Source organism: Pterocles gutturalis, unplaced genomic scaffold (assembly GCF_000699245.1).
Source record: "Pterocles gutturalis isolate BGI_N339 unplaced genomic scaffold, ASM69924v1 scaffold1845, whole genome shotgun sequence".
Classification (NCBI taxonomy): domain Eukaryota; kingdom Metazoa; phylum Chordata; class Aves; order Pterocliformes; family Pteroclidae; genus Pterocles; species Pterocles gutturalis.
The window spans coordinates 4,252-22,569 of NW_010140403.1; the positions used below are offsets into that span (position 1 = coordinate 4,252).

General features: G+C 44.3%; 1 protein-coding gene across 1 annotated transcript in view; it reads right to left on the minus strand.

Annotated features, from left to right (window-relative positions):
- Window positions 1–254: 254 nt before the first annotated feature.
- The window catches only part of KTN1 (kinectin 1 (kinesin receptor)), a 52,996-nt gene continuing 34,932 nt past the window's right edge, over window positions 255–18,318 (minus strand). The window contains 13 exon segments of the mRNA XM_010083625.1: window positions 255–768; window positions 1,801–1,924; window positions 6,397–6,489; window positions 7,816–7,899; window positions 10,282–10,365; window positions 10,567–10,650; window positions 11,095–11,166; window positions 12,304–12,396; window positions 12,479–12,568; window positions 13,012–13,092; window positions 14,170–14,259; window positions 16,086–16,172; window positions 18,237–18,311. Of these exon segments, the coding sequence (XP_010081927.1) occupies window positions 764–768; window positions 1,801–1,924; window positions 6,397–6,489; window positions 7,816–7,899; window positions 10,282–10,365; window positions 10,567–10,650; window positions 11,095–11,166; window positions 12,304–12,396; window positions 12,479–12,568; window positions 13,012–13,092; window positions 14,170–14,259; window positions 16,086–16,172; window positions 18,237–18,311 (1,062 nt within the window). The 3' untranslated portion in view covers window positions 255–763.

Sequence of the window (18,318 nt, forward strand, 5' to 3'; positions counted from 1 at the left end):
CAAGAACTCAGCAACAGCATCTCACCTTGCTTACTGAAGAACCTCCCGCAGAACTGAAGGGCTCCTCTAAGACACACTTAAAAACCCAAAGCAGAGGAGGGCCACCTGATTTCCCTGTGCCCCCCGAAAGAATCCCTGTACCCAAAAACGAGTACGCCGAGGGCTGCCAGATGCTTGTTTCAGGGAAGGGAGGGATGGAAATCTCACCTGAGTCATCCACATTCAGTTGAAAGAAGAGAGCAGAACAGCTTGAATAATAGCATCCCTTTATTTGCTGACACCATTACAAAAACTGATTACATTAGCAACAAAAAAAACCAAAACAACAAAAAAAAAGGAGTGTTTACTTGAGGTTGAAGTCAGAGGCAGCTAATCCCAAAAATGTAATTAAGTAAAACAGTGTACAACATTGGTATTAAAATGTTATATCCCATTGGTGACTTTACCACGTTGGAGTTTTCTGAACAAGTTTTATTGAGCAAAATAAGATAAAAGATTATGTGTTTACTGTCTCTCCAGGAACATAGAGGTCTAATTATCCAAACAGGTTTGTTTTTATTATAAAACTAAACTCTGGAGGTGTCTACAGAGTTGGGTTGGTTTTTTTCTTTAAATCAGTAGTCTAACAAGGATTAGAAAAGACAAAACTCTGTTCAGTGTTTCTGACAAAGTAGAAAGGGTGAAAACATAAATAAGGCTTTAATTTGGCAAAATATAATACAATGCCTCCTGCTATCCTCAAATTAACGATTCCCCCGTGACTTCATTCTGCAAAGAGAAACACAAAATGCCATGTCAGCCGAGCGGTTTCCAAAGGGCAGCATTCAAGCAAATCCACACCTCGCCAGCTCTTCAGCGGCTCACGCCAGCCGCTTCGTTAGTGTCGGCCCACGATGAAGGCCAGAGGAAGAAGCTGGACCAGTGGAGGCTCCTTCCTCCCACATGCCTACACAACTGGACTCACCCCACCAAACACCCTGTTCCAGCTCTGCCGCCCATGCTGAATTATACAGTGGCAGGAGCAGAAAAAATACCTAAATTAGAAAAAAAGCAGGTCTCCATCCTCAGAAGACAAGAGGGAGTTCTGACACTTCTTGCTGCAGCACATTTGCTGTTTCCCAAACCAAACAGTTCACAACCCGCCTTCAGACCCAGCTCACAAGCTGCATCAGCTTCCCAAGAAAGTTCAGTGTCTCGGGTTTATCTGATTATTAGCTGACTCTGGGTCACTGAAGAAGTTTACCAGCATGACGCAGCCAACCACAAAGACCCAGGTTTCCAAGTTGTCTATATAATAAAATAAAAGCCTTGTTCCTTGGATGTCAAGCTCATACCAGACTGATGCTTCAGACACTCCTGTCCCCGTGACCACAGCAAGCCGTCGCTGCTAACCCATGAAATCCCCATGGGTTACCCTATATCCTCCATCCCCAAGCAACCAGAGCATGGAAGCACAGATATTTTGCTCGTGTAGCTGAGATGAAGGAAACAAGGCACTGGGAGAACAAAGCTTTGGGAAAGCTGCTGCGTGAGGTGGTGGGTAGAGGAAGGGAGGGACAAAGAGATACATACCCAGAGAGGGACACGGGGATGTGAGATTAGTCCCAGCTAGCTGAAGTATGGATCCAGAGAGGGACAAATCTGGTGCCTACTGGAAGCTTCTGATGAATTGCACGTAGAAAGTCTCAGATTTTGACACCTGACTTGTTAAATCTGAACGCGGTCCCCACCATTACAGACCAGTGTCCTTCCCGACAGCCAACCCACCAGTTCAACTGGACATCCACCAGCCACACCTACCTACTAGCTGGTAGTGTTCTTGTCCCTTTGACAGCATTTGGCTTACTGACACGAGCAGCTTCTTGAGATGACCTACATCCTGGTTAAGATTCAACACCACATTTGGTCTTTTATCAGTCAATTCCTGGAAGAAAGAAAAAAAAAATCATTAAACACTCATTTACAATCTAATTACCAAGCAAGCCTAGAATCAGATCCGCCTTATAAAGTTACGACTCCTTGCGCAGACGGGAACAATGCTTCTAAGTCGGAGGGTTATGGCCACATTTAAAAAGAACACGGTTCAAACTCAGAACCTTTTTCCTGTTCCAGGGAACTACCTGCACATGTCGAACGCTGGCGAGAGCATCGCTGACCTCCAGCTCCCACCTTCCTATTCACTCGCTGCTTCCAGGAATTGTGCTTGTAACCACAGCTCATCCGGCCTCAGGAATTATTACCCCGCATCCCCACAAGCCCAGCTGAAAGCCCCACACAGAGGAGAGCTCATGCTTCATTCCGCAGGCTGCTAAGCACCGTGACGGTGCACCCAGCGGGAGGGACGACGTCTGGCCCCGCAGCTGTAACAACAGGGCTGCTGGACCACCAAGGACTTGGTCTGCATGAGGATTGCCAGAATGGTGTCCTCAGCAGCCTGGAATACCCAAGCACAAGGCAGATCCAGCTGTGAAACCACCTGAAACAGCTGGATGGACATACACACCCTTCCCCACGCACACCGCAGCACCAGTGGTCCTGGTCAGGCTCAGGACACGGGCTGCTGCCCGCTGGCTATCCCAGGGGTTCAGCCTCTGCTCCGAGCCCCTGGGAATTCCCATTTACCACCGACACCCAGACTTGGATGAGGGCTTCCCAAAGCAGTCTGAGCACCAGTCAACATGGAGAAACAGAAAACAGAATGCTACCCAGAGCTAGAAAACTGGTTTCCTGCTCTGAAATGAAAACACTAAGCTTCCTTTTTTTAAACAAAAGTGCCTTTTTTTTTTTTAAGGATTTCAGCAGTTTATTAATAGGGAAGTGTCACAATTCGAAAGGGACTCTTCCCCTCCAGCCTGCCGTGCTCCCCTGTCAGCCCTGCTGAGCTAACAGTGCCATAATCCCCCTTTTATTATCTTTATTGATTAGCTCCTCCAGAGATGTACAATGAACTCCACATCCCAAACACGCATTACTCCTTATTCAGCTCGAAAGACAGACATGCAGATAACCTGTAGGAGAGCTTTCCCTTGCAATTTAACAGCTAAAAATAAGTAAATCCACCTCAGTGTCAGCAATGCAGAAGTACCCAATTCTCAACATGAGCACAGAGACATTCCCAAGCGCTCAGCATCAGCCAACTCCCCTCCAACCGAACGCAGTTTTACTAACAGAATGAGACTGATGCATACTCCTGTTGCAAATCCCTCTGTAGAGTTTCAGGGAAATTAGAGCGAGTTCAGAGAGGGCCACTTTCCCTGCTCCCGTTTGGCTAGAAATGCCACTTGCTGTAACCTGTTGTAAATCCAACTCAACCACCTGCACCATTACAGAAACTACTCCAGGCTCAGGCAAGAGAACAAAGCAATATATTGCAAAGCTTTTACTACGGTGCAACTGGTAAACATTTTTCTACTGTAAAAAAAAAAAAAAAAACCACACTGGGAATCTGAGTTAGGGTAGCCTTAACCTATTTTACCCTTATTAAAGTAGAAAATCAGGTCTGCCAAGCAAATTCTCTGTCTTGACAATCTCTTACGGATTGATGAAAGGGGAAGGGCAAATGCAATTAGCATCCCAGCAAACGACCGAATTGCAGCACTGACCGATGGTGCTGGGGATGGAAGTGCATGTGCATTAGTGGAGAAACCATCACGAGCAGCAGCAGTGAAGGAGCCTTTCCATTCACCCTCAGCCCTCACCTCTGCAAAGAGCTCTTCTCTCCCTTATTTGCTTCCTCTCCCTTCCATTCTGGGGCTTCCTGAGTAAATGCTGCCTCAGATCAGTGAGCTACAGACACATCCCCAACCTTCCTGGGGCCAATCCTGACCAGCTACCAGTAGATTTGGGCTCAACAGCGTCACACAGCAGCTTCTGCTAACCCAAGAGTGCAAAGCTGCCTTAGGCAGCCGCTGCTGTGCCCCAGCCCCATGCTCTCCACGACTCAGGGGGAAGCGTGTCTTAGGGATACGGGGATGAAGGGAGGAAGAGGATGGTAGTGGGGAACTCCTGTGGTAGCTAAGACCGGCGCTGAGCTGACAGATCCCCTCCATCGCGCTTTACACGTACAGCATTTCCAGTTTTCAATCACAGAGTGTTTTACACCGAGATCTCGGGGGAAAGCACATTAGATTTCATATAAGCCTCAAAATAAGTTTACTGCCTAAGCAAGCTGATGAATATAAATTATTTCCTTAAAGCACAACAAAAGGCACCCTTTAGTCATCATCAAGTCCCATAAGTGACAAGGAAGCTGATTAGAAAAACCAAATGTTCTAATTTTAAACAGAAAGAAAAAGGACTCTAAAGAAAACACACAGAACGTGTTTGAAGGTTTACGCAAGCATCATTTCTCAAATTTGTGGGTTGGTTCCAGTACTCAGAAGGAACAAATATGCTCATTTTCAAGCATGTGTTTTCAGGTCCTTCTTAAAAAAAAAGAGACACTGTTGCTAGGTGGAAGTGGCTGGAAGACTTTCTTTTTTAATCTGAGAGCTATTTTAAGTTGGGTTTTTAGGCTTCTGGGGAGACAGCTTTTTTTTTTTTTGAGGGGAAAGAAAAGAAGACAGCACAAAGGGCTTGGAGAAGAAGATAAAGAAAATGTTCTAATTCCAGCCTCTGCCAATGGCTACCTGTCAAGAGCACTGTTTAGACAATTAACATATTTTTACTAATGAAGGCTTAATTACAGGTTTGTTAGGACTGTTTTTCCACACTCCGCTTCAGAATAAAGCCATGGATATTCTGGAGGAAATGCTGGTTAGGATTCCACAGCGTGCCCACGCAGCTACAGCGGAGCAACGCACGAGCCCAAGGGGTTACACAAGGTAAGGCTAAAGCAATTAAATCAAACCAGCACACTCGGGCCACCGCCGGGCACGTCAGTGACACCGGGCTCAGGGTGTGTCACAATGTCTCAGGAGGGCTCACCAGTGTCACCAGCCACAAAATGCCACGGCTGACCTGCCATCCTTCCAGAAAGCCAGCTCACAGGGTTGGGACATCTGTGGTCTCACAAGCCCAGCTGCATCTCTGGGTTGGACACAGTGAGCCCACAACACAAGGGCTGATCAGCATCCGTGAGCGATGGCTCTGGAAAAGCCATTTCATTTCTGCTAATGACTCCAAAGGCAAAGGCTTTTCTACAGCACTCCTTAGAGGACTCCTAGCCTCCTCTCGCAGCTGATGAAGCTACTTATTTTCATTAGCTAAAAGGAGTTGATATGAATTATATGCCCTAGGAGCAAGTGCTCCTCTCTTCCCCTCAAACAACAGCATTTCCTTCCACTCTACCCACCAGAAGAAGATGGGTAACGAATTCCATTGACACCACTTTGCTGTGTAAAACACGCTGGGAAGTCATCTGCTTTAGCCTTCCCCTTCCCAACTACCTTCTGGAAAGCTGCTCTGAAGCTATTTTGAAGCTAGTGTGAAAGCTCTCATTTCCAGAGTCAGAGAAGCCCAGTTCCAAAGCCAAAACTCAAGCACTTGCACAGGTAGTTTGTTTTTAGGGCCAGCACTGAGTACCACCTACACAAGCAGTTCAGCAGTCACCCAGGGGCTCAGGTGCGTTACCTGCAAACGTGAAAACAGGCCAACCAAGACAGAGTCCACCCAATTTCAGACCCTGCGACTGCAATGCCATTACTGGAGGATACAAAAACACCATCAATCGGGAGAGTTGTGCACCCACAGCACAAGGCAGTGCTCAAGTCCACTGCTTACTGAAACTCAGGCTAGTAAGATTTTGCTGCTGGACCACTTCTAGGTCAGCTCATATTTCCAGGATGCAGGACCAGCTGAAGTTGAATTTGGGCACCTACCAGCAGCTAAGGACAGGCTCTTGCCCACAGCTGCAGAGGACCAGAAGGGTCAATGTTCTGGCAAAAGACATTCCCTGCCTTGGTGTTACAGGGCATGCAAGACTGCCTTCTTTGGTGTTACAGACGACAGCAAGTGCCAGCCCAACAGTTAATATTTTAAGCTCATTCAATGCAGATTTATTTTCAGCTTCCCTTCTTGAAGGGCCAAGTCTGGGGATCTTCCCCAGACTCTTCTCACTAACCCAAACCAAACCAACAACCTGTTGGAACTCCAGATTTCACATCCAGAATCTCTCCCCTTCCTCCTTGCCAATTTGAGTCAGGGGAAAGAGGTCACAATCCAGATGACAGCAAAACTCTCCATGCTTAGAAAGACATCAGCATCCTTGGGATGCAGCTCCAAGACACGACCCTGACAAGCTGTAGGACAGGAATTTTTATCAAGCTTTAATTTACCATCAGCAGCACATGTCCTGTTCCTTCACTGGACCCTCACTCTCCAAATCTCATACTATGCATGAGATTTGTGTTGTCCCTGAACACAGGCTGGAAAAAAAAAAAATCACCAACCACTCACCGACTCTGTGCAAACATCGCTGTTTTCAATAACACTGGCATCCCCAACAAATTTTCCAATTTCTTTCTCAAGAGATGCCAAAGACTCCTGGGCCTGTAGGGGAGAAAGGAAGAAAAAAAATAATACACAGGGGAGGCACAACAATTAGCAAAGGCTGAGAAGTAAACCCCCCATCTCTCTAAGAACACTAGAGACACAGGAAATTGCTGTTGAGGAGGAAATCTGTTTTATGCCACATTTGCTCAGGGGACCAACACATTTGCCAAGATTGACATGTCTCGCTACAATTAGCATGTTGCATGTCAGCCTGCCTGCATCTGAAAGGAATTCTACAGGGAAGCTTTAATAGTCTCATGTCAAGTTATTAGGTAAAAATCGTGCAGCAGATTTTTTATGCAAGAGTAGCAGCGCAGACAGATCCTCCAAAAGCCTCATCACAGAACTGCATTTATATAGAATATACCATGACCAAGGGACAGCAGCACAGCTCACTTCACATGTCAACATCCAATCTAATTGTCCTGAGCAAAATGTTTTGAACACCTTATTGCAACAGGTCTCCTTGGTCTTCTCATCTCCTAGCAGCGCTTTTGTGATCGTCTGTCCCTGGTCCCCAGACAAGCCCTGTCCCACCAACAGCTCTCTTGGCTCCAGCCCTGCGGCTCGATTTCCTTACTAAGCATCTGCCGCAGAAGGAACGAGGTGTTACACAGTCTGGAGGCAGAGCTCAGCCACTCTGCAGGCTACTCTTGTCTCCATTTATCAATTCTCCCGTGAGAGGCTCATTTCTGGGGTGACAGACAGCACTGAGACCTCTCAAGCTTAGAGATTTCCCACTCCAATCCATCTTGCAAGAGCAGCCGTTGAGGATGAGCAGAGGTAACCCACCTGCTTGTCTCATCAAGCTTGCATACAGCTAAATTTAAAGATTTGCAGTCTCCTGGGTTATAGCCGATTTGTAAGCACGTGCAAATGGGCAGATGGCTTGTAAACTAACTTGTAACCGCTGCCATTTGAGACTGGATTCTAAAGCTTCAGGCTGTGGTGTGGGTGTAGGGCTGTGGGATGGGCTTTTTATTAGGCTGGGTTTCTTTAAATAAAGAACTGTCAGCCCCAAATCACCACTTGTTCCCATCGGCATAAAATTATCACAGACAAGAGACTCTTTCAAAAAGGCTTGTTAGACACAGCTGGTCGTTGCATTTTTGCCATTTTAACAGACAAGCCGGTATCTTGCGTGAGCTCTTACACCCACGGTCCCAGTCACTGAGGGAACCAGCACACAGAGTGAGGACACCCCATCACGCAGGCAGTCTGCTCAAGCCGCTCAAATCATCACGTTTTCCAGCATTGCAGAACTACAGATCTTGAGGGTTTCGATAACACTTAGATCTGCAAATGTTAAGGGTCTCTGCTTACCTTGGGCAAGTCACCAGCTACCTTCTGTCTCTCGTTTTGATCAACTTTGAGCTTTGATAGTGTTTTGTTTAGCTGCGTTTTCAGCTGCAAAACAGGAACAAAGAAAATCAGTTTCCCTCAGACACAGAGGTTTCATCCGTCTGTCCCACGGATTAACCCAGTGCACACTGACTGCAAAGGGAGTAAGATTACTAACAGTTATCACACACACTGGATTAGTCAACATGTATGATGAGGTTTACAAGGACAGTCAAGGAACAGAGACTCCATCTGCAAAGATAAATGTAAAGAGGAGAAACTACAGAAGAAAAAGACATGGTCAGCATCAGCTTCATTACAAGTGGTTTCAACTTTTAAACTATATTGACGGCAGGAATATCAGCAATGCTGACAGTACGTAAGCCTCTCCAGCACTCTTATCACCACTCAGCCCAGACTTCAACTTAATTCATGGCAAATATGCAAAAATGTAGATTGTCATCCTCCTAATTCAGGCTAAACAGTCCCTTTACTGCTGAATAAACTAAAAAGCTCTACTTGTCATCTTAATAAAGCACCACTTACTACAACTATGTTGACTTAACCAGTCTGTTAAATGTCACATCAAGGCATGAATCACTGACAGGGGTACATTAAGTTGTCAATTGTGTTTAGATTCAATCCAAAAAAAAAAGTGAAACTATTTCAGTCAAGAGGGATGAATACTCTGTACAGGCTGCCCTTAAACCACAGCCTTCCAAGGGATGTAAACATTTTTTTAAAGATTATTTTGATTGCTCTTCAACACAGAGTATAGAACCAGTCACAGCACTTAAGGCTTGAGCCTCAACGAGGAGTGCTAACAAGGAGCTCAAGTGCCAATTTTGTTGGATTTGTGCCTCTGAAGTGCACTGTGCTAATGTTCACTACTCCTGCTGTCAATCTTCTTGGGAGCCAGCAGGGGATTACAGAAGTGAACAATAGGCTACTCAGAGCCCTGAATTCTCACTGATTCCAAACCTGTGCATTATATTTGTTTCACCCTTGGAAGGTTTCCCTGGAGCACCTGGACTGGTGGATGCTGGTTTTTCTACATTTTAAGGAAGCACTGTCGAGCTCCTCTGCAGTTTCAGCTTCTCTCCTTGCTCACCTTATAAATTATCAAAAAACACATTTGGAAATCCCATCATTTCTATTCCTCAGCCTCCTGCAAAAACCACTCCTGTACGCTGGACAGCATTGCGGAGTCATTTGCATGAAGGTAGTTCTTTACCACCTCCTCACGCTCCTACCAGCACAGCATCATGAGATTGCAGAGTCAAGCAGCCCAAGCAGGGAGCTCAGCTTTTTAAGCTTTTGTTGTTACAGACATAATAGATTGTTGCCTCTTATATTGAAGAGGTTGGTGGTTACTGATTAACTCTAAGATATGCATTCAATTCCCATTTCCCTTGCTTTCAAAACGAGAAGCTTTGGTTGCTGAGGCAGGATGCTAATCAGTGCTGTACCAGACTTGCCAAGCAGACTATTAAACTGAAGCAGATTGTTATTGTGGTGGGATTTTTGTTTTTTAAATCAACTATTTTAACCCAGTTCCACAGAGGCAGTACCCTGGTGAGATCAGCTCAGCCTGCAGTGACAGGTTGGCCCATCAACTACTCTGAAACCCAACAAAGACATGGTGACAGAGAAAACCTTCCCCAGTTCTGGCTCAAGAGCAAGAAAAGGACTGTTCAAACACAAGCAGAGGAAGGATCTGACCGCTCCTGCAGCCTTAAAAAACATGTCACTGAAACAAGTGAGAAGTGAAAAGGCTCAAACTGGAAAGCCATGCATCTTTGAGTGTATAGGTCTGGCCTTGATTAATCCACCTCTTTTTCCTGAGAAAACCTGGCACCGGAGCATTATTGGCTGGAGAGCACTTCTAGCCAAACATGCTGTAACACAGGGCATGCACCAAGCCAGCACAGCTATTCAGCTGCATCAGGATGCCAGCTGCTGAACGGCTGGATACTCCGAATTCATCTAACACTGGTTTTGGCCAATTTCTGTATATACAGAGGTGGATGGAAAAGGCTCAGCACCGTCAGAGCATGGATACCACAACTGCATCGTCAAAAGCTTTGGAAAAAAAACAACCAGAGAATAATCCCAAAGTTAAACCGATGAGAGCACAACAATTTTTGTTGCTCCAAGAACATTACATTTGCTGTTGCGTACGTCTACACTGTGAAACATTGATTCTCAAGAAGTTTCAGGAATGAAAGTCTTACCGACTTTGGAAAAGGTCTTAAGAACCAGACATGCTATTGTTAGGAGCAGAGAAAGAGACAAATTGTAAAAGTCAGACTACGTAAGTAAGTGATTGCAATGGACAAAAATATCAAGCTGAAGAGGTTAGCAGAACAGACAGGATTTGAAATAAGTCTCCGCTTCATAAGTATGCTGGGAGCCTAGTTTGTGCCCAGCGGAGAACAAGCTTCTTACCAAATTTAACTCTTCATTCTGTCTTACTGCTTCAGAATATGAATCATCAAGTTTTTTCTGCAATTCAGTCAACAGATCTTTGAGCTGAAATGAAGTTTAGAGTTTTAGGATTTGTCTCCTTAGGATGCCCACTTTTTCTTCTGCTCAGTTATTAATGTGTCGCTCTACACCCTAAGGTCACAAGCATATAAACTCCTCAGCCACAGGGGCTAAGTATTAGATTAGTTTGCCAGCCAACTGGTAACCGAACAAAAGAACAAGAACAGTTTGGTCAATTAGGTTTACCTCTCTGACTTCTGAAACATAAGTAGATCGTTCTATTTCTGCCTTTTCTAGTTCACTTTCCAAATGTTCTCTCTCTTTTTTAAGCTAGAAACAGAAAAACAGAGTTAAAACAGATGTTTTCAGTGTTCTCTTGCAGATCATTTTCTGGATTTATTATTAGCTATACATTTCTATCAAATACTCTAGGATATTTAGAGAGCATTTCAAATCCACTGACTGCACAGCGCAAATTTAAACTATTACATTTCAAAAAGACAACAAGAAAAAGAATCAAGCCCAAGATCATCAACAAGCAGCAAATTGCTCAGTCTTACAAGGAAAGGAGCCCAGTGGGCGAGCACAGCAAGAAAAAAAAAATTAATTTCCAGTACCCAGCTTCTCTCCTTCTTAAAAACACCGACCAAAAGATTCAGTTTAAACTGCAGCACAAGCTGCACTACTCGCAGGAGAGAACTCCTAGGAAGCATAGAATTACAAAATTATGTTTTAAGTAACAGAAAGCTTCAAAGAAAAAACACCTGCACGTACAGTTTCAACTTCTTTGATTTCTTCCTTTAACCTCTCCACCTCGTGCTCCAAAGATATGACCGAAGAACGCATCTGCAGTTTTCAAGAAAGAAAAATATATCGTTTAGTTGGGTTGGGCTAAGACAAATTCTCCAGATACACACACGCTTCCTTCTATGATCTAAAATATTAAGGAAGAACTCACAGTGCCTGAATAAAATAAGATACTCACTCAAATAATTCAATATGCTGACTCTCCATTATAACACCTTCCCTACCTCCTCCCAACATTAGAAGTTCTCTGATAGTCAGAGCCTACATGCCTGAAAGATTTGTACTAAGTTTATAAGCAGAAGTACTTTATAAATAATTAAAAAAAAAAAAAAAAAAAAAACCCAAACAGTTTGACCTACTTTAACTCTAGATTAGGAAAAAAACAAAAGCCTTTTTTCTTACCACTTCTGCTAGCAACAGAGCCTTCCTAAGAAGGAAAGCTTTGCAGCTGATTTCAAGTGTCATGAGTTGGCTGTAATGGATTAATCACTATTTTAACAGCCTCCAAAAACCTCTCATGATTACATACTTAAATTTCAGCACAAGAAGTCTGTATCTGTTCACAAATAGTCTTTAGGAAAAAAGAAAAAAAAAAAAACACAACACAGGTACTTAATAAACACAGTGTAAGTTGCCAGGATCAGAAAAACAGATATTCCTGGGCACATTAATGGGACAGACATATATTCCTGAATCTTTGGCTTCCTATCCCATCAGCATTCATATTACTCCCTGCTATTTGGCTGCCTCCTGCATCACCTGCAAAGGACTGGGACAGAGATTTCTTGCCATAATGGTCAAAGAACTTACACCTGTGCTGTTCATTTGTTCTTGCTACTCTAAAGATGGCAACAGGTATAGCCAGACACATCTAAAGACAACAACTATTCCTCCACTTTTTAGGTTTTTTAAATAGAAAGATATTTCTTAACAAAATTTAAAAGTCATTCTTAGCATCAAACTAAGTATCAAGAGCACACAAAAATCCTGTTGTTATAAGGAGGGATCACTCCTATTACACTGGTTGCAGACTTCACCTTTCCATCCCCTGGTCACGCACACATCACTCCAGGCAGCCAGGGCTGTTCTACACCTGCCTTGACAGCGCTCCAACACCCTCTGCGACTTCAAGCAGAAAGTGCCTGGCTGCCGCAAAAAGCGGATCTTCAGAAATACCTGTCTGAGTTCCTTCTGTGATTCTTCAACTTTTATCTTCCATTTGCTTTCTTCCTCTTCCACACTCCTCTGTAGCCTTTGTAAAATCCCCTCCTAAGAAGAGAGCGGAGTTTGAAAGCAGAAGAAAGGCAGCTTGCAACATCAGAAGGCACAGGTGACCAGGCATCCCGCTTACCGTCTCTGCCAGAACCGATTTGTATTTCTCACACTCCAGTTGCAGCAGTACGTGCATTTCCTCGGCCTCCTTCAACTTCTGCTCCAGAGCCTGGCAAAGGAGGAAAGAGACCAGAAGAGTCACATCTCAGCTGATGGATTTGAGTCCTATTTTTTTTTTTACATCTTATTTCAACAAGCAAGCTAATATCGTTGACATTGGCAAGTCTTTCTTTCCAGCCTACGCGAAGGCAACAGCCAGTGCAACGTTAACCTACAGCTCTCGATACTCAATCGCAACCTTCACGTGAGTTACTGCAGTAACTCCGACTTACGCAAAAGCAAACAAATTACTTACAAAAGAGACTTGGGATTTTGAATTAACAACTCCACAAGGTTCTTTTCAAAGATGCAAATACATTTTGGATTTACAAGATGCAAACATCCACAAAACAATTTTCTTGTCACCTTTCACCGATTTGAACTTCACGCTCCAGAGTACAATTTGCAAGATTTATACCACACACAAGGAAGCTGTCCACCGTTCGTGCCTACCTTGACATTTTCAGATCCTGAAGCATCTTTCAAGTATTCTTTAGCCATTTTTTCAAACCCACATATCCACTCACTGTGGCTCTGTGGGGAAATGCATTCAGTTAAAGCTGAGAATAACCTCAATACATTTATCTTCAGGACATTTGCCTCCCACCTGCAGGCTTACAGAGCAGCATTTCAGTCCCCTAAATCCCCAGAGCTCACACACAGGCTGACAGCAGTTGTTCAGCCAGTACCCCACGAAGCCGAGCAGAGCTGATAGTCAGCAGGCAGCAATCCAGGAGCACGAGGTTACGAGCGAGACACAGTTCATGGGGGCTTGGAAGTGGTGAAATACAACTGGGTGACAGAGGTCTCCCTGTAAGTGTCAGGGCTCTATTAAGAAGTATTGGAAGACTGAAGGGAATCTTTTCCAAAATCCCCAAGCAGTTAAAGCAGACGCTTGCGATGTAATTCTAGAGACCTCACTGGGAAAACTGCTTTATAACCAGAAACAGTCTTTTTATAGACTATTCCTAGTTCCTCAGGAGACTAACTTTATCATATTTGAGAATACTTTTAAATAGGAATACTCAAAACCTCTGGATGAAACGCCGACCCCAGTTTTCCAGCCTCACTTCATATCATTGACACAATCTAAACCATATGAACCCCGTGCACTTCCCCACAAACAAATGAAAGCCATCAAGAACATAAAATTGGAAATCAGGGGGTTTTGAAGGAACTTTGGGAAAAAAACAAACGCAATAACTGGCACCGAGGCAGAGCAGCCCCCCTGGAAAGGGCACCCAGCCGTTATCTGCAGAGCAGCTGGGGAAGATTGAGCAAACACGCAGCAGACCTTATCTGCTCCCGAAAATTTACTATCTCAGTTAGACACAAGACAACAATCACAGATGAAACAGATGCTGGGGTGGTTAAAACACACAAGATAATAATAACTTTTTTTTTTGTTGTTTTAAGGTTTTTCTTGAAGTAGCCGTCTGCAGCTGTGCCTCTCCGCTGCTGGCAAGTACAGCTATTACCAGCAGAAGACACTCACGTCCCACTGCAAAAACCTTGTGTCAGAGGGGACTGCGGGGAAGCACTCTGGACTGCCCAGCACAGCAGGACCAGAGCTCCCCAGCCCCCAGCAGTAGGGTAGGAAGAGCAACTTACCATGTTTGAAGGAAGAGAGACTTTAGGGAACAGATTCTGGAGTAGCTGGCGTGTCTCCACCTCGGCAGCTTCCAAATGCTGCTGCTTCTCCTAGAACAGGAGGAGAGCTCACGTGAAATTGGGCAACACGCTCCACAGACCTGGCAATAGCCTCTCCTACGCCTAGAGTAACTTACTTAACCCAGAACATTGTTTAAGTGAGAAAGGCTCTACAGTCTCTGAAATTGCCAGTAAATTGCTTCAAAAACTGACCCTGAATTGCTGCAGAATTTGGCCTTCACATTTGCTGATGCTTTTAAGCTTTTATTTTCATTCAGTTGGCCTCCAATCTAGCCTGTTTGTACAGAAATTACCCCATCATTCACTTTTCACAACACAAACTACGCTGTGCTGAGTAACTGCATCCACAGATCACACCAAGCCTGCCACTCAAGTTGAGCGATCCCAAAAACAAGAACTTGGGTCAATCAATGTTCAAAAAAAAAATCCATACTTATTTAAATTAACCTTAAGGGGCAAAAAACCCCACCATAAATCAACATCACAACATCAAAAACAGAATTAAAGGCAAAAAGGAAATTTTGTGTTAATGCACATTTGAACCAAGCCAAGAAAACAAGACTTCTAAATATTACTTTGAAGTATTCAAGAGGGAGACCCTTACACCCTCCTTCCCCAAGCCTGGATGCAATGGGAAATAATTATTAGAGCTGTGTGACAGTCTCCAGGTTTTCATTGTCATTGCTCTGCAAATATAAATAACATAGAGCCAGTGGAACCACAGATCCATGGTTCCATTTATTTAACATTAAAAGCAGACCAGCCGCATGACGCTTGCTGTGCTTGTGGCAGATTGGTTTAATTTAGCCATACAACATCCAGGCTCCCGTACAAGTTTAAATGCAGAAAGCCTGAACTCCTGCACAGAAGGCAGCTTTCAGCAAAAATCCTTCACCAATATTTGGGTTTTGTTGTTTGTTTTTTTTTTTTTCTTTGCCATCAGTGTTACTGTGCCTTGCTGCTCTGAGTTCCACTGCTGCAAGAGATCAGTGGCATTAGTAGGTTAAGATTCAGAGACAGAAACGGACAGGAGACATTCGGTTGTGAAGTCGTGCTATAAGTGTGTTAGCTTTCAAGCAATTTAGGAACCACCGAGAAGTGGCAAATGGCTGTTTGATGAAGTCTTCCAACTGCAAGAGAAAGCAGGCAGGCGTTAGCACGCAGCAAAAGCAGGTACACAGCTCTGAACACGGAGCCGAGCACAGAGCAGAGACATCTCCAAAACACACACAATCCCAAACCAGAGCTCTTCTGCTTCTATCTACCTGACTTGTGGCTTTAAAGTTATTTTGTGCTTTTTTTGAATTCTGCGTAGTGACAATTAACACCAAATGAGGCTCAGAGCAAATGCAAGCTCCTTCCAGAGCAATTCATGCTCCATATCATTTTGAACATTAGCTCCGACGGGACCTGTCGAGCTTCATACGCTTTCAAGGAGCAAATCCACAGCTGTGGTGACACCATTTTCCTAAGGTTTTTAAATAATAATTTAGTCCTAGTTCTTCACTGGTCCAATAAATTTATTCAAGCACAGCAAAAGCCCAGTAGATGAAAGCAGGTTGCTCACCAGCACAGTTTTTATTCTAGAGCTCCCCACAAAGAAACAAGACGATTCACAACAGCTCTAACAATTCTGCACACAGAAATCAAAAGTCAGCATGCCCACAAATTAAGGATAAAAAAAAAATAGAAGAAACCTAAAGACAACAGGAAGAAGCAGAGGTGAGAGTATATGAACAATCACTCAGAACAGACTATGTAACTGCAGTAAAAGTTAAATGGTTCCATTTCATTTAAAACCAGCTGCAGATCTGCTTCTAGCTTAATGCATCGTTTCTAGCAGTTAACATTACAACCTTGGCAGTCTTGTTCACTTTGTCCTGCAGCAATTTTTCAGTTGATGCCAATGCTTCCATTGCTTTCCAGTTTTTCTTCCGAAGCTCCTAATCATTTTTAGAAAGAACGATTTCAGTTCAGCCAATATTCAAACTGTTTGACTTCAGAGATATATTTTGCATTACATTCCACCATTCGCATTTAAATGCTGGTTACTGTAAGATGATTTTGCTGGGTAGGATGACATACACTAGCAAAAACAAGTGTGATGTTCAAAGAGTTTGAATGGAAAGGGGAAAAAAAAAATAATGTCAATTTTTTCCCAACCTGCCCCCACGTCCAAAACTGATCCAAGTGCTACTGCAGCACGTATCACTGCAGAGACCCCACACTTTGACTGCATTTGTAAGAAGAAAAGAGGGAAGCTTTCAAAAGTAGTGAGGAACACAGACACCAAACCACAGATTACACAGAGTTAGGAGGCATGTCGCGTTGCAGAACCCAGCATGGACCCCAGTATACATGGAGGTGCACACATTTACGCCCCTGATCTCGCAACCAGGTCTAGCTGCACAGATCCTTACGCCTCAGACCAAACCTGATTTTGGAAACACAAAGTTCAGGGCCTTGGTTCACAGCATTTACCCACGCAGCTCCTTCCACTGTGTCCAAAGAAAACTGGTTTGCTCACCAGTACCCTCCTGGGAGGTTTTGGGATATCACCGGTGGCAAGCCCAGCCCAAATCCGCGTGGAAACGCCATCGCACCGTGCTGTGCTCCTGCATCTTTCTTGGCGAGGTCATCAAACGTGTACTCCACAAGATCTCAACACGCAAGCTCGGCTACAAGGCTGAGAGCTCTTAGAAAAAGATCCTTGCAGCTCTTATCTAGGAAGGATGGCGGGCCTCGGGGAGGAGATTATGGTGCTTGGGACTTAGATTCCCACCCCAAACCCTCAGAGCAGTCTGCTTCAGCAAAGAGCCATTTCTGAAAGGCTGTACCACACAAAGTGGCATCCAAATCCTCGCAGGTACCTACAGTAGTTTTACTTTACCACTTCCACTTGCCTGCTATCCTAAGGGCTGCTTCACGGATCATAAAAACAAGACTGGATAAAACTGCAATGTGGAAAGCTGGGACCTACCAGCACGGTCTGCCTCTAGAAGCAGACAGATTTCTGCCTGCACCACAAAGGGTACTTAGACCTTGCAATTCCCCAGGAAACAGGCACACATATGTTCTACCTTTCCAGCTCATCTGTCTTCTGAGAACACCCAGACACTTTCCCTCTAGTTTATTCCAGCTCTTAAAAAAACACTACTTTCTCAAAAGCTCATGTTCTCAGTATTTTTCTTCTGCATCTTCCTTCTATTGTCCCACTTTTAAGCAATAAGGCTTATTGCATGGTATTCATTGCATTTTATAGGCTAGCAAGGAGAAACAGGCGAGCTAAAAACCTTGTAATTTTAACAGCTTCCTTCCATATAACTTAAAAGGTACCATCCTCTTGCCCTGCACAGGTAACGTATTACAGGGAGGTAACTTCACAGCTCTGATGGAAGATACAATCTTTATTTCCACCCACAAACAACCCATCCTGCACCATCAGCAGCTGCTGTAAAGGAAGGCTCACCGTCCTTCACCTCCTTCAGAAAATCAGGATTAGTCACTCTTAGGAATGGGAAGATCCAGATCTGAGAGCCCTGAAGGTAACACCTCCCCCAACATCCACGCACAATGGCCAGAAGTAGGTCAGAGCACAGCCCCCTTCGTCCCCCAACCGTCCCTTCCCAAAGCCCTTCTTCTTCCCTTGGCAAAGGACATGTTTCTGGACAGGGTTAACAGGGCTGAACCTAACCCTGAGAACTTGCTGCAGGATGTGTCCCCCAGCAAGCCTCCTCCCTCTCATCACATCAGCAACTTGTCAAATTGCTGACAGAACTTGGAGGTGAAGTAAGGTATGCTTAGTCACTCCCAAAAAAAGAGAGGAGTGTCCAAGGGACATGATACAGCAGAAAACTGCCAGAAATATTTTCTTAGCAGAACACGCTAGGCATTGAGGAGTGCTGTGCACACAGGTTTGGTTGTTTTGGGGTTTTTGGGGGTTTTTTTTGTTTGTTTGGTTGGTTTGGTTTTTTTTTTCTCCAGGGGTGGGGAAATAATTTCCTTACGTTGTTCTTTTTCCTCTGTTGCTCTAAAGAATTTCTCTGAGAGGCGAGCTCATTTTGGAGGTTGGCGATTTCCTTCTCTTTT